Source organism: Littorina saxatilis, linkage group LG7 (assembly GCF_037325665.1).
Source record: "Littorina saxatilis isolate snail1 linkage group LG7, US_GU_Lsax_2.0, whole genome shotgun sequence".
In the NCBI taxonomy this organism is placed as follows: Eukaryota; Metazoa; Mollusca; class Gastropoda; order Littorinimorpha; family Littorinidae; genus Littorina; species Littorina saxatilis.
The window spans coordinates 40,564,981-40,580,147 of NC_090251.1; the positions used below are offsets into that span (position 1 = coordinate 40,564,981).

The 15,167-nt window shown below is 44.7% G+C and overlaps 1 protein-coding gene across 6 annotated transcripts in view; it reads right to left on the reverse strand.

Annotated features, from left to right (window-relative positions):
• Positions 1–1,249: 1,249 nt before the first annotated feature.
• Positions 1,250–15,167, reverse strand: part of LOC138971469 (ankyrin repeat and SAM domain-containing protein 1A-like) — a 120,679-nt gene continuing 106,761 nt past the window's right edge. For all 6 annotated transcript variants that reach the window (XM_070344203.1, XM_070344205.1, XM_070344201.1 and 3 more), the window contains 2 exons: positions 11,806–11,985; positions 1,250–4,394 (listed from right to left, as the gene is read on the reverse strand). In XM_070344203.1, coding sequence (XP_070200304.1) covers positions 11,812–11,985 — 174 coding nt within the window. In that variant the 3' untranslated portion in view covers positions 1,250–4,394; positions 11,806–11,811. The remainder of the gene's footprint in view (positions 4,395–11,805; positions 11,986–15,167) is intronic.

The following is a 15,167-nucleotide window of genomic DNA, read 5'->3' on the forward strand; positions in this document are numbered from 1 at the left end:
CATGAAGAAACCAGGACAGATATACAGGCATGAGACCAAGGGTAGGGCGGATGGTGGCGAGAGAGGTGAAGGGACGGGGAATGTTTACAGTACCGCGAGCCGGGCTGTGAACAGTGCCCGCCAGTGTTTAGCTCAGGCACCGTCGCGGCAGAGGCGCCTTAGTTCTATGCAGAAAAATGCAGCGCGCTAATCTCGCCATCTGGCCAACTGTCGTCCTCATCTCTGAGGCAGACTGATACCAAGAGGTGTAAGTTACACCCGCCTTCAGGCTCAGGCATTTTCAAACGCTCGACTCAAGACTATATATGTGATGGTGTCAGTACTTGATCGTTCACACAGGTAGGTATCTTAAAACAACGGGATACACTTCTTTGCGTGTCATAAATAATAACCTTCCTTCTGGTAGGGATGAGGCACTTGAACTTGAATATCGAATATTACACAGCTGATTTCATCCTGAATCTTTCGTCGTTTGTTTGTCCTTTCCAACGCAAGTAACAATTTAGTGATCAATCTACAACTCACTTTTCAGTGCCGATGCTGCATGTGGCTTGAAGAGTTTGACCTTTGACACGGCGCTCGCCGCAACATCCACCAATCAAACCGCAGTCGTGTTTCACGTGACTCTGCGGCCAACAAGGTCATTGGTTGCACGTGCGGGGGTCAGTCCACACTTCTCAGCGCTGATTGGATTTCCTTGGCACGTGCACGCGCATGCGCCGCTGTTATGACGGAGATGGTTGCGGTTGCCAAGATGAAATCGTCACTTGTCTGTGCAAACAGCACTCCGATAGTTTTGCTAAGACTAATGGCCAATGGGTAACCCTAACGTATCGGTGAAATAAATAACAGTGATAGTAGCGTTGTAACACCCCGTTATGTCTCCATCCTGTTCTATGTTAAAGTGCCCCCGAATGTGCACATGCCGTGTGTGTGTGTGTGTGTGTGTGGTCTGTGTGTGTATGTGGTCTGTGTGTTTGTGTGTGTGTGTGTGTGAGTGCCCTTCTGAATTCTATTATTTGTTTTGTGTTACATATTTTGAATGCAATTTAGTTTAATTCAAAAAGGCACCGGGCGTTTAGTAAGCGCATTTCTTCTCCACTACACTTTGTGCTTTCTCCTTCTTCACACACACACACACACACACACACACACACGCCCGCCCGCACGCACGCACACACACACACACACACACATGCCCGCACACACACACGCACGCGCGTACACACACACACACACATATGCAAGATTTAATACTTTTAACGAGACTTTATTCGTTAAGGTCTCCAAAAGTCGGATCTATACCACATTTGTACTTATTGACTCTATTGTAGCATGCAGTCGCGGCAAAGACAAAAACGTAAAAAATGACATAAAATACACAGCTTTGAAAGACTCAAGTCTTGTACATAATACAAACGTACTGGCGTTAAAAGCATTTAATGTTACACTTAGAGCTTTGCCGGTTAAAGAGGCTGCAATGAGGTGTGTGTGTGTGTGTGTGTGTGTGTGTGTGTGTGTGTGTGTGTGTGTGTGTGTGTGTGTGTGTGTGTGGTGTGTGTGTGTCACAGTGTTCGTGTGTTTCACTGTGTGTGTGTGTGTGTGTGTGTTTTGGGGAGAAATGGGTGAGGGTGGGAAAGCGAGTTGTCATGGTTCGAAATACCCAGAGACATTCGTGTATGCGTGTGCATGTGTAGGGCCTTGCTCTCTCGTGATCAGCAGCTGTAGAAATGTTAAAAAAAAATAATATGTAGTTCTCAGGAAAACACAGTTGTTTCCCAATTTATTAGATTTAAACTTGAAACTTGAAAATGTCAGAATATCTATAAAAAGAAAATATTTGTTTATAGAAATAAAAAAGTCGTAATGTGCCCAAACAGTATGTGACAGCTATAAAGCCAGAGCTTTGAATTGTAGTAAATAAGCAAATAGCGTTTGTACTTGGGGGAAGGTTCGGGGGGCGGGCTGAGCTGAAAAGACCGCAGTGTTTCACACAAATCACCAACTCAGTGGTCTGATTGCACTTTCATTATGAGAATGTAGTGAAACACAAACTCACTAGAATTCTTTGCTGCAATGCTCAGTGTAGGGTGTTTCAGCAGAGCAGCAGATTGTGTACCGACGGACTAGCGGATGAGACGTGATCACAGAAACAATTTATTTCGTTACTTGTTACATGAATGCTTCGGCGGGGGAATGTTAAAAGCACAACTTAAAAGACAACATTATGACATTTTACTCAATACTGATTCTACAAAACAATGCCTGATTGGTACACAGAGCTAGCTATAAATCAAACACAATAATAATCATGACATCCCAGCCTACAACTGTAAAAAAAAAACCACACACAATAACTTTCGTAGATAAGTACAGTGCAAAAAAAAATAATATCAAAGTTATTCGAATAGCACACTTTTTCTCTACCTCGGACCACTACTAGTCTACAACCTCAATTGCTAGTTCAATATTTTCCAGAGAGAAAATAAAATTTCCACAGAAAAAATAGAAATTATGGCACGATTATGCTAACAGTGAGTTGACACCGAAAAAAAAAGCATAAATGTGTTTCTAAACGGGGAACAAAATACGATGGTAACTCTCATGTAAGAACACCTCAGTATAATGGACACACTATGCAGTCCCTCGTGTTTTTACTACACAAAAGTATCCCTCTTAGGAGAGGACAGCTGCAATGTAGGTAGGCCACCTCTGAATGACAGACACTTCCTGCAGGCCCTTAGACTTTTCCCTACACCAAGGTATCCCTCATAGGGGAGAATACCTCTGAGCGAAGGACACACTCCATTCCATTGGTATATTCACTACACAAAGTATGCCTGTTATGAGAGGACATTTGTCACGAAGGAATGACACCTCTGAATAAAGGACATGCTGCAGTCTCTTGGTCTATTCACTGCAAAGTATCCATCTCAATAGAGTACACCTGTCACGGAGAGTGGACGCCTCTGAATGCCGGACACTTTCTGCAGTCCAATGGTCACTGCACAAAAGCACCCCTCTTTTTAGAGGACACCTGTCACGAAGGGACACTTTCTGATGGTCCAAATAATGGTGCTCTCTCATGACGTCTACCTTTCTATGTATTTTCTTCCTCATTATCTACGGGGAATATCGATAAAGAAGTGTAGGGCGCCGATACGAACCCTCCATCCCAAACAGATCAGCAGCAAACACAGTGTAATTGGTGTTAGGAAGCGGATGAGGGTAACCATGTGTAAAGCGGAGCATACACACATCGAATGCAAGTCATAACACAGGATTATTTACACACAAAAAAACCACGCTTTAGCATCTTTGACTTCATCAGCAAAAGCACCAACTGCTTGACATAAAATATATCCACATCTTGCTACAAAATCAAGAGATCTTTTTTACTTTGAGTCATCGTTACAACACGGGTTGAATACATATTTCTGTGTCATTCTTGCTATACCTGATGAAATTTCTCTATGAATGTTCATTTTTGAATCTGAGACATTGATGCAGACAACATCCAGACACGGCATTGATGCCAAGGTTTGACGAAACAACGCCATTCTAACGTAACCACCCCCAAAACAAATATCACGCGTACGAATACCCACAGACAAAAATCTACTCTCCCGAAAACGTCTCTATTAAATTATTACATTTGAGAGTGATGTTACTTACATGTTGTTGTGAAGTATTGCAACCACATCACAAGGAGATGAGACACACACCTTATTGACCGTTTGGATTAACATTATTCTAATAACACACTGTCCAACAATTGGTCACTCAGGGAGACAACTTTGCACCTTCATTGAACGAGATCAGTAAACCCCATGTACAAAAAAAAAATATTATTGCGCTATGTACAAGAAAAACAGCATTCCAGGGTTTAACTGCTACAGTCAGAAAGAAATCTAAGGTGGGAAAAAGCAACGCAATCCGTCCATTATTACTTCGTTTTAATTCCTGAAACGGTTTCACAGAGAAATGACTCAGTGTCGTATGAACAATTAATTAAAATGATATTTACAATGCCAACTGCCAACTGCCAAAAGTATGTAGAAATGTTACAATACACAATCAGTCAACAATGAAAAAAATAATAATAATTATAAACAAATAATGAAAAAAATAACAAGAAAGGTACAACGTTTTCGCAAAATTCATCTTTTACGCAGTGTGTTAAAACTTATACACCAACAATACTTCGTCATAACAAAATATGTGATGCTAATTATGTACAGCCAAATTAAACACAGCAAATCGTTAAGTAATTGTCTGCCCATGTTGAGAGAAAATTGCGGTGAGTCGATGAAAACTGAAGAATGGTTTTGATTGTTGATCATCACAGAAGCTGATAATTCACGGGTGATACGTCGAGGAATCTGGTCAAGAACCTGGAAATTACACACCAAGAAAAATGCCTTTGAATTTGTATAATAACGAGGACAAACGAACAAACCTGGCATAAAAAATATACGAAGAAAGATCAACATCCCCCCTACACACACACACACACACACACACACACACACACACACACACACACACACACACTGAAACTCACACACACACACACACACACACATACACACTGAAACTCACACACACACACAAACACACACACACTGAAACTCACACACACACACACACTGAAACTCACACACACACACACACACACACACTCACACTGAAACACACACACACACACACACACACACACACACACACACACACACACACACACACACACACACACACACACACACACACACACAACCTCATGCACGCTCCAACCAGGATACTCCCAGGATAAAGTCTGTGCATGTGAACGAAGGTCTCCACACGCACAGATGACTAATATAACGCGCCTTAGGCCACCACGACAAGACTCATCTCGTCTCCATAACGTCCTTTCCTTACAAGTTCATCTTCGACGCTGGTATGGTGCCTCGCAGCGAAAGAATGAAAGACAAGAAAAGCACCAAGATGGGGGTGCTACGCTACATACACGGGAGGAAACAATACCTCCCTCCCCAGGACAGGCAGGAGGATGCGGGATGCCGTGCCAGCTACGGCCAGACCGTTATAAATCGTTGCTCGTTAGGCAAGAAGAAACGGCCGCGTCAAAAACGATCAACTAAATCAAATTAGTCCCTGATTGGACGACTTGCGTTTCTATGAGAGAGTTTCTGGGCGTGATGGATGGATGGATGGATGGATGGATGGATGGATGGATGGATGGAGTGTACCACAAACTTGTTTTCCGCTGTACAGCAAAAGACATGAAGAGGAAGAAGAAAAACCCACTGCTTTGTACAGATTAAGTTACTCAATTTCGAGTGTGCTTTTTGTGTTTGAAGTGTACAGTCCTTGATTTGATGTTGTGTCCCGTTCGTCGCTTCTTCTCTTTGCATACAGCCGACAGAGTGCGAGTAGAGGTCAAAGGGGTGAGAGGGGGTTGTCAAAATGCTTTCATTTTTCTCAAGTCAGAAGACAATAATCAACCCACACGCCGTGTTCCCCTCCTTTGATTTTCAAAACATCGACTCTCAAATGCTCTTCACAGCAGAATTCGTGCAGTTGCGTTTCCTACGAACAACGAAGTACGAACATTCACGATTCTAGTCCGAAAATGTTATTGTATCCGCTTTCCCTGTTTGGTTTAATTCCAAGTTTCAGGGCATACTATTGTTTTGTTGTTTCTTCTTCTTCTTCTTCTGCGTTCGTGGGCTGAAACTCCCACGTACACTCGTGTTTTTGCACGAGTGGAATTTTACGTGTATGACCGTTTTTACCCCGCCATTAAGGCAGCCATACGCCGCTTTCGGAGGAAGCATGCTGGGTATTTTCGTGTTTCTATAACCCACCGAACTCTGACATGGGTTACAGGATCTTTTCCGTGCGCACTTGGTCTTGTGCTTGCGTGTACACACGAAGGGGGATAAGCCACTAGCAGGTCTGCACAAATGTTGACCTGGGAGATCGGAAAAATCTCCACACTTAACCCACCAGGCGGCCGCGGCCGGGATTCGAACCCTCGACCTTCCGATTAAGAGGCCGACGTCTTACCACCACGCCACAGCGCCCGTCGTTTTGTTGTTTATATTGATGTGTTTTAATGTTATTGTGTATTTATCCTGCCACAATGTAATTTCTCTTTTGAGATAATAAAGTATTATTGTATTGTAGTGTATTGTATTGTATTATTATGTATGCGTAGTTTGCGAAGAAAAGTCACGGATGTTAACAGGTAACAGGCACAATCTACACTAACGATCGTTGACCTGACAAATGGGTACCCCTACTCGCGTACTTGGTCTTCGGTAGACAACGTAATTTCTCATCAATTACTGAGGACAGAAACCATCCCAGTACCCATTCAGTCACAAGAACAGATAGTGATACGACTTTTTGCCCTTCAAACACAGACCTGAAAAATTGAGTCTTCATGCTTGTAGTTTGTCGTCTGTATAAAACAAAACTTCTCCAATTTTTTTCTTCGCACAGGAACAAACTATTACTCGTTAAGTGACTAAAACAGATGACGGTATGTCAGACTGTTCAGCCTTCGATCGCAGACCAAATCAATGAGTCTTCACAGTCGCACTTCGTCTTCCGTAGAAAACGCAACTCCCAGTACACTCAAGGTTCGTACAGGAAAGTCGTTTCAATCATACAACTGTTTGTACAGACCGTCAGCGGCCTTGAATAGCTTCTCTATTTTCCCCCAAACTTCCAATGACTTTCAATGACCGTGCGAACCCTGTACGCGTTCAGTGACTAAAACCGACAACGATAGGTCAGATTTGTCACATCACGTTAACAGACTTGAAAAATAGGTCCTCAAGTTCGTACTCGTAGTTGGTCCTCCGTAGACAGCGTAACTTCTCCCATCACTGAGCCCAGACACAATCCCAGCACTCGATCTTTTACGAGAACTGACATCGACGAGTCAGATTGTTCGCCCTACGATCGCAGGCTTGAAAAACGAGTCTTCGTAGCCGTGTTTTGTCATCCGTAGACAACGTAACTTCTCTTATCACTAAAGCCCAGACACCATCCCAGTGACTAAAAGCGACAACGACAGGTCAGATTTGTCACCCTCCGAGACGGGGCACACGACTTTCTCCAGAAAATAAAAAAGAAGAGCCTAACCCCGGGAGCAACAACAAACACAAAAAGGCAAAACACCCGTATCATAGACGCGTCGCACCAAACCGGTCCTGACACTAAACGATCCTCGGATGGCCTCGCTTGATTTGCAGTCCTCGGGGAGACCAAACGGGGACGGGCGGGAAGTCTGACAATGCTTTGCAGATGCGAACGACGGCGCTAACGAGGGTCAAGATGCCGGCAAATTGTGCGCAGAAGCCTCGGCTAATGGTTACACGGGGTGACAGTAAAACACAACTCAAAACACCAGAGGACGACGATGATTCTCGTCGAGCAGGAGGAAGGGAGGGAGGGGTAGAGAAGGGGGTGGCCCCGAGCGGAACACGAGGGGAGTTTAACTACAGGCACCGCAGACAAACAAGGGGCGACGCAAGATTGCTTCTTCAAACACCGGGTTACAGGGTCACAATGGAGGTCTGCTTCCTAATCTCCCTGCGATGGCCGGGCAGACAAACTACTTTCCCCTCTCTCTCGGACTTTTTTTTTTTTTTTTTTTTACTTCCAAGATCAGTTTTATCTTCCGTCTGCAATGAAAGTCAAAGATTTCTCATCAAAACCTCCATCCGAGGTTACACTAAGACTGGTGCTGCAAGAATTGTAGGCATGATGGATTGAGTGTACAAAGGATGTTTGTTCCTGAGGTGGTTTTTTTCTACAAAAAAGAACGCCTTTGTACAGAGGATCCGACTAGGTAATAACGCTCATTTTGTTGAACCGTGTATAAAACATCAGACGATGTTCTCCTCCACCTTTTCTCTTGCTGCAGATAGATGTCCGCTGGCGTTACCCATCATATCGTATATACGGGGTATATAGGTTTCACTCTGTCTGTTTGTCTGTCTGTCTCTTTAGACTTGTATCTCTGGTTCTGATTAATATTTTTCACACACAAAAATGTTTGCCGCCATTCCTAGCCAAGTTTTTAGAGAGGCCAGCTTCTCTTTTCCAAGCACACAAGCTCCCTGCCCACCCCCCATCTTAAAGTGACTTTGTGCGGCCGTGTACACTATTAACAGCTATTGTGTTTTCAGCGTAGCAATAGGGCCCGATATTTAGACGAGAGAAGTATAATGCCGACGAGTCGAAGACGAGTCGCATTATACTTGTTCGAGTCTAAATATCGGACCCTATTGCTACGATGAAAACACAATAGCGTTTACATAGCTATTCTGATATTAAATTCTGTGTTAAAATCATGTTTTTGTCAGCAACAAGTACCAGAATGGTCCATGTCGTTGATTGCAGACGACGGTTCTCTTTCCGCATGAAGCCACGGAAATAACCGAACATTGAAAAACCCACGGACATGTATTACGGAGAAAACTCGAGATAACCGGATGCTTAGCATTACGTCAATATGTTAGGAATCATATGACGTCATGACGTATCATGCTTGCCTACGTAGATTGTATGTTCGAAAGTCTGACTCCTGTTGGGAATTCGCGTGGTGAAGACTGCGGTATATCTGTAGATGATAAGAGAACAAAGATTGTCTCAGAAGAAACGACGAAATGTTTCAGACCGGTAACTTCATTTCAACATTGCACTATACAATGGACGTTCTATGTGACAGGAGAGTTTGCTGATTTTGTTTTAAACACTGGAGAGATCGTCTGCTAGAATCAGAGATAGGTCGCTTCAGATTGCAGCTTCTGGAAAACACAGCCAATCACAGCCCCCGAATTCTCCCACGTGTCCATCAGAATAGCTATATATCAGACATGGGACTGGTCCGAATTTTATCGGAATTCCGATATTTTGCTTAGCTCACAGACCATTCTTGAGATCGATGCAAATTCGTTGAGAAAAAAAAAGGGGGGGGGGGGGGGTGGTGGTGGTATGAACCATTCAGCTGAAGCTGTCTGCGTCTGAAGTCAGTGCATTCGCACCCCAGCACTCGCGTGAACCCATAGCAGTATCATGGGTCGCGTTTGATTGGCTGTCGATCTCCGACGATTATCGCCTAGGCCTAATTATTCACCGATGGCGGTTTGCGGGTGGTTTTGATTGGCTGCCGATCTCCAAACGCCGAAAGTGAAAAAGGTAGCATCATGGCGTCTGGATTCCGTATTGTTTTGTCGGCTGTGGAAGCTCTTACGATCGACGACCAAAGTGTAAAAAACAAATGGAAAGCCAACTGGCTGTCAGAAGAAGTGACTGTCATTATCAACAAGAAAGAAAGGTGCCAGCTCATTGGCGACAGTATCGCCAAGATATCCATTCCCGGTCAGGCCGTGTGCACGTGGTGCGACAACGGCCACTGCATGGTGAAATACGGACTTGGCGGAAAAAATTTGTTGATTCTGAAAGTTTTCAAGTCAGTTTTGTGTGTGTGTGATTGTTATAAATTACACTTTTGTTTAAAATGCTAAATATATTATTCTTGTGGTTTTTATAGCTTTTTAAAAAGGCATGATCTAATTTTTTGCTATCAGGAGATGCCCCAAAATGGCCTTTATAATTCTAACATTCATTTTCCGTCAGCCCCCCTGAACCCCCTACCGGGGCGTTGCCCCTGGCCCCGTTTCCTACTTTTGGAACATTTGCTGGTCTCATGTCTGATATATATATCAAGACAACGTTCTTCCCATATTTCTCTTTTGCAGTCATAAGTATGTCCGCTGGGGTTGTATTATTTCTGTGTTGTTGCTTGTTTCCCAAAATTGATGTTACACCCCAGGTTTCTTTGAACCAGAACCAGAACCAGCATCTCCCCCCCCCCCCCCCCCAATCTATTAAAGTGACTTTGTTAGAGCGTTTATCATACCTCAGACAATGTCCTTTTCCTAACTGTTTTCTTATTGCATGACATGTTCGCTGGAGGTGCATTCTCTCCTGGTTATTTATTTTTCAAAATTGCTGTTTTCACACACTAATCTCTCCTCTAGCCCCCCCTCCTGAACCACCCCCCCCCCCCCCCCCCCCCCCTTACCCATCACCCCTAAACAATTGTCCCAGCTATCCGTGCAGCGGATGGAAGCGGCCATCAGGGTGACAGAGAGGTGGTCGTTGACCAATGACAAATGGAGTGAAAACAGCACGGGCTGCACGCTTTGATGGATGGCCACACTCACTGGCGCTCTTCATTTCACCACACCATCAAGCTGCCAGACGTTTGTGCTGCTGATGGGGGCAATATGGACCTCCCTGGCAGAGGCAGACGGAACACTCCACCATCAGGTTTCTGACCTCCTATGTGACCTCGGGTAATGATCACTATACTGACTGCTTTGTCTCAAAGAAAAGCGAAGAATCATTCTCGTTAGCGTTACACCCCAAAACGACCTACACCGAGCACAAAAAGTTTAGGATATTTTGTCAGGGATATAGCCCAAATAGCAAACAGCAACGATTGGGTAAAAAACATATGCCGCATATGAAGATCTGCTATTCTTCTGCTCATAAATGGGTTAATTACATGTCAGGAATTTTTGGTCATAACGTCACAGGTCTCAAAAATGGCCGGGTTTTTTAACGGTGTGATTCACTTTGAGCCGTCAAAACGTTGAATACAACTGACCGATATTTAAATTTGTTTACAGCAATGCGTTTTCCCTTACTCCACGATCATGTTTCTGACCTCCTCCACGACCTCGGTTAATGATCACCACTGACTGTTTGTATGAGTAGCAAAGAAAAGTGAAGAATCATGTTCGTTAGCGTTACACACCAATATATATATTCGACCTTACAGTCAGTCGCGTTGTCGTATTCGTGCAAGATGGTAGGCTGACTGGGAGGCGACACTGCGTTCAGTTTCGATTGATTTTGTACTTGTCTTCATTCTAAATTATTTTAAACCAGGTGCCAGGAGAATGGTTCCGAATGACTCTCACTTACTCTATTACACATGTCGTATGCACTGAGCACGCCTGTACTGTGTGAACTGATGTTTGATATCCAACGTAAATCAGTCGTGCAAAGATCAGTTTTTGTAGTTAAAACTAACCGAAGTCCGTCAAACTGCAGGCAACAGAATAGGGATATTGCCAAAAGATCCGTTGCACCACACCTTCCCTCTACGCCCCCCCCCCCCCCTCTCTCTCTCTCTCTCCCTCTCCCTCTCCCTCTCTCCTCCTTCACTGTAAAGGAGGAACCGCCAGGACAATGTCCACAAGATTTATCACCCCGGGGACGACCGTTAGGGGGGGCTGAGGACAGGGTCGTCAGAGACAATACCAGGGTGTGAACACACACACACACACACACACACACACACACACACACACGTACACGGAGTTAGGGAGAGGGGGCAGTTCTCGTTAGGGCCGGCTAACGGCCTGACACCATCTGGTCGTCTGCTTCTCACTGTGTCCCTCAAATTACCATGTGTTAGGCAAGATGGATGGCTTCTTGGCCCAACTTCCTCCTGTTTTCGCGAAAAAGGGCGTTCAATATCGACCACTCTCTGGCAGTACAGATCGCTGTGGTTTGTCTTGACGGAGAGTGTACGATAATACCAGACGGGCACCCAAAATTGAAATGTCAGACAGAATACCCCTCCGATAAGAGGACATCTAAAAATAAAAAGGGCACCTGCTGTTGTCTCTTTGTCTATCATCTTGACCAAAATTTAACTTCAAGGGCTTAAATAGACTAGTATCCCCCTAAGTTAAGACTATGTGTGTGTACCTAGTGCTATACAGTGTTGACCGAGGCCTTGGAAGAGACAGAGGTGGCGTCGTCCTGGTCGCTGTGACTCAGCTGTCGTTCAAACTGCACGGCGTCCTCCTCGGCCTTCTCCTTCAGCGCCATCTGGTAGGCGATCTCGAACGCTTCGCCCAGCGTCAGGATGATCTCCCCTGCCAGCTCCTGAAACACAGGAAGATGAAAATATGGGTTAGACTGTTATGTGTTTAGTTAAGACGTTTATCGACCAAGAACTGTCAGGTAGTATCCGCGTTTTTTCAGCGAGGATCACTCGACGTCAACCATTTAAAATAGCACCAAAAAAATAGCAACCCCTTTACGAAAAATACACTGGGGTCCCCATTGTACAAAAAGCGACAGGAGTATAAACTACCCAACAGTTCATACGTACCAAGCAGTTACAGAAATTCAACTTGCGTCATTCAGCGCGAGGGTCATTCTCAGGATCAACAGGCTCGATCTTTCTACAAAATTGACCACGACAATCACAGATCTTGGAAGTAGCAAACTGATGCGGACAGAGTAACTCTGTCCACGTACTCGGTCCCCATCGCCCTGCAAAATGTACCGTATTGTACGGTACTTTAAAATTCAACAGCTTTCCATCAGCATCCCACTCTGGGGAACCCAATTCTATTTACAAGATACAAATCTGGCAAAGTGAAAAAGGTCAGAAGAAGGTTACACTGTTTCAGTGAAAGTAATCGGAGTAAACTCGTTGAAACTTCAAGCCAATTGCAAAGGTGAGTCCAGTTTCCATGATATCTGTTTTGTAACTCGTCGACACCTCTGACGACAAAATCGTCCAGAAACTTCCCATCTCCCTGATCCTCCCGCCCTGAAGCATCTGTTCACAAACTACGCTGCCACATTCAACAAAGTAACAAGTTTGGAAGTGAGAAAGTTGCACATCTGTCTAGCCTCTTTCCCCCCAGGGCATCTGCCAGCAAGGTATTGTGTTGCACGGCCAGCCCTGATTTCCTCGAGGAGGTGACCTGAGACGTCATTTGCCAGCGTGTTCTTCTCACTACTTCCCTAGCCCCGAGGCACTGGCAGTGTGTTTGGCCAAATCTGGCTCTGATTTCAATGAGAAGATCTCAAGTCTTCTCCGCCCAGTTCTTCCATCTCGTCTTCGCAACAGGCTATGATACAAATTAATGCGGCCGCTTTTTAAACGTACCCGCTTCGGCAAGGTCCTATTCCCGAGCTGTAGATTGCTCAACCCACAGCAAAATTCTATTTTCGAGCTGTACCCTGTTCAACCTACAGCAAAGTTCTATGCTCGAGCGCCGGGTAGATCGTGCCAATCATCGTTCACTGTCTTTCCCCTGTGGCCTACTAAAGACAGCGCGGCAATCGTCTCAGTAAAAGTTGACTGTCTTTGAGCACGTGCCAGGGACTGGAGAGAGCGTTCTTGCCGTCTTCCAATACCACCCCCCCTTACTACAGACGTGCAGTTGAATGCTGACCCCGGCGTGGGACGTCCATTGTGCTCGTGCCGCAGAATTAATCAGCGATTGGCCCTCAGCTGTTTTTGCATGCCGGCCCCTGCACAATGCCTGCACACACTGCCGACCCCGGCAGCGTCCACTCAAGCGGAACATCGGGGCTCCCTGCTCCACTGGCAGGAATTGCCCTGGTCACTCTGGCGGAAAATTCTCCTCCTTCATTCTCATCCTCCTTCCCCTCCCCTGCTACGTCCTGCCTAACTCCCTTTCTTTCTGCTTTCCTTCCTAAATTTCATTCTACCCCCCCCCCCCCCCCCCCTCTGTGAATTCTCCCTTTCTCCCCTTCTGATTTCCTCCCTATACCCCCCCCCCCCCCTCCTTTGCTCCATCTTCTCTTACCCTCTGCCCCCTTCTGCTTTCCTCACAAAATGTCGTCTGCCTACCCCTTCTCTCTTTCACCCCAAAAATCCCCTCGTACCCTCTGCCATCAACCCCCGATGCACAAACCGTGCGCTAATTCATAATGAAATTTTATTGTGCTGCATGGAAACAGAGAAGTACGAGAAGCACGAGGAGTAGGAATTGGGGGAGGGGTGGGGGTGGCTTAGTGTTCCAGAGGTGAGGAATGACTGTGCATCATTGATTATCTTATGATCGAACAACAAACTCCCTCCCCCCCCCCCCCCCTACACTTTCCGGTCCAACACAAAAGCCCACCCTACTCATCTCTCCCCATGTCTGGTGTTGGGTGATGGGGGGCGTTGTCAGACTGAGCTCCCTCAATTGACCAGCTAATCAGACCGCGTACGTCGTGTGGTGGACCTCTGCCCTCTGTGCGTGATCCCTGTCTAATCATTTCAAGCAAACCTTCCATATCTCGCCATTTTCTATCCAAGTTTCTTTGTCTCGTTAGCTCGCGGAGTCGTCTGCATCGGTAATCCTTTGTGTTTGCTATTGTTGCCCTTACACTGGCGTCTTTAATTTCTGTGATCCCTTCCACGACAACCTCTCCTGAACATACACATCATCAAGTCAGCGACTGTCTGACGAAACTGTAATGAAGAATTTACCGGTTGCTGTTGTGTTTTCTGTTTGTTTTGACAAGTTGTTATATTAAACAAAAATTTATTACAATTTTCAGATTTGTAATGACCAAAGTCATTAATTAATTTTTAAGCCACCAAGCTGAAATGCAATACCGAAGTCCGGCCTTCGTCGAAGATTGCTTTACAAAAATTTCAATCAATTTGATTAAAAAATGAGGGTGTGACAGTGCCGCCTCAACTTTTACAAAAAGCCGGATATGACGTCATCAAAGACATTTATCAAAAAAATGAAAAAAAGTCTGGGGATATCATACCCAGGAACTCTCATGTAAAATTTCATAAAGATCGGTCCAGTAGTTTACTCTGAATCGCTCTACACACACACACAGACACACACACACACACACACACACACACACACACACACACACACACACACACACACAGACAGACACACATACACCACGACCCTCGTCTCGATTCCCCCTCTATGTTAAATCATTTAGTCAAAACTTGACTAAATGTAAAAACACGGGGAGACCCTTTTTATTTATTTTTTATTTTTTTGTTTTTAATCTCAGTTGCATGCAGGTGGCTGCTACCGCATTTTAGTTTTTTTGTCTTCTCTCTCACCTTTGATTTTTGAAGCGGGGAGCATCCTTCTTCGTGGTTAATTTATTTTATTTTTAATCAAATGTTTACATGTTTAAGTTAACAAACTTTATCAATAAACTAATATCATGTTAACCAAAGATAAAAAAAACAAAAAAACATTCCTGCCTAAAATAATGTTTTTAAATCAATTTTGCTATTATAACGTACTCTTTTGCACATGAAGAAAATAAACAAA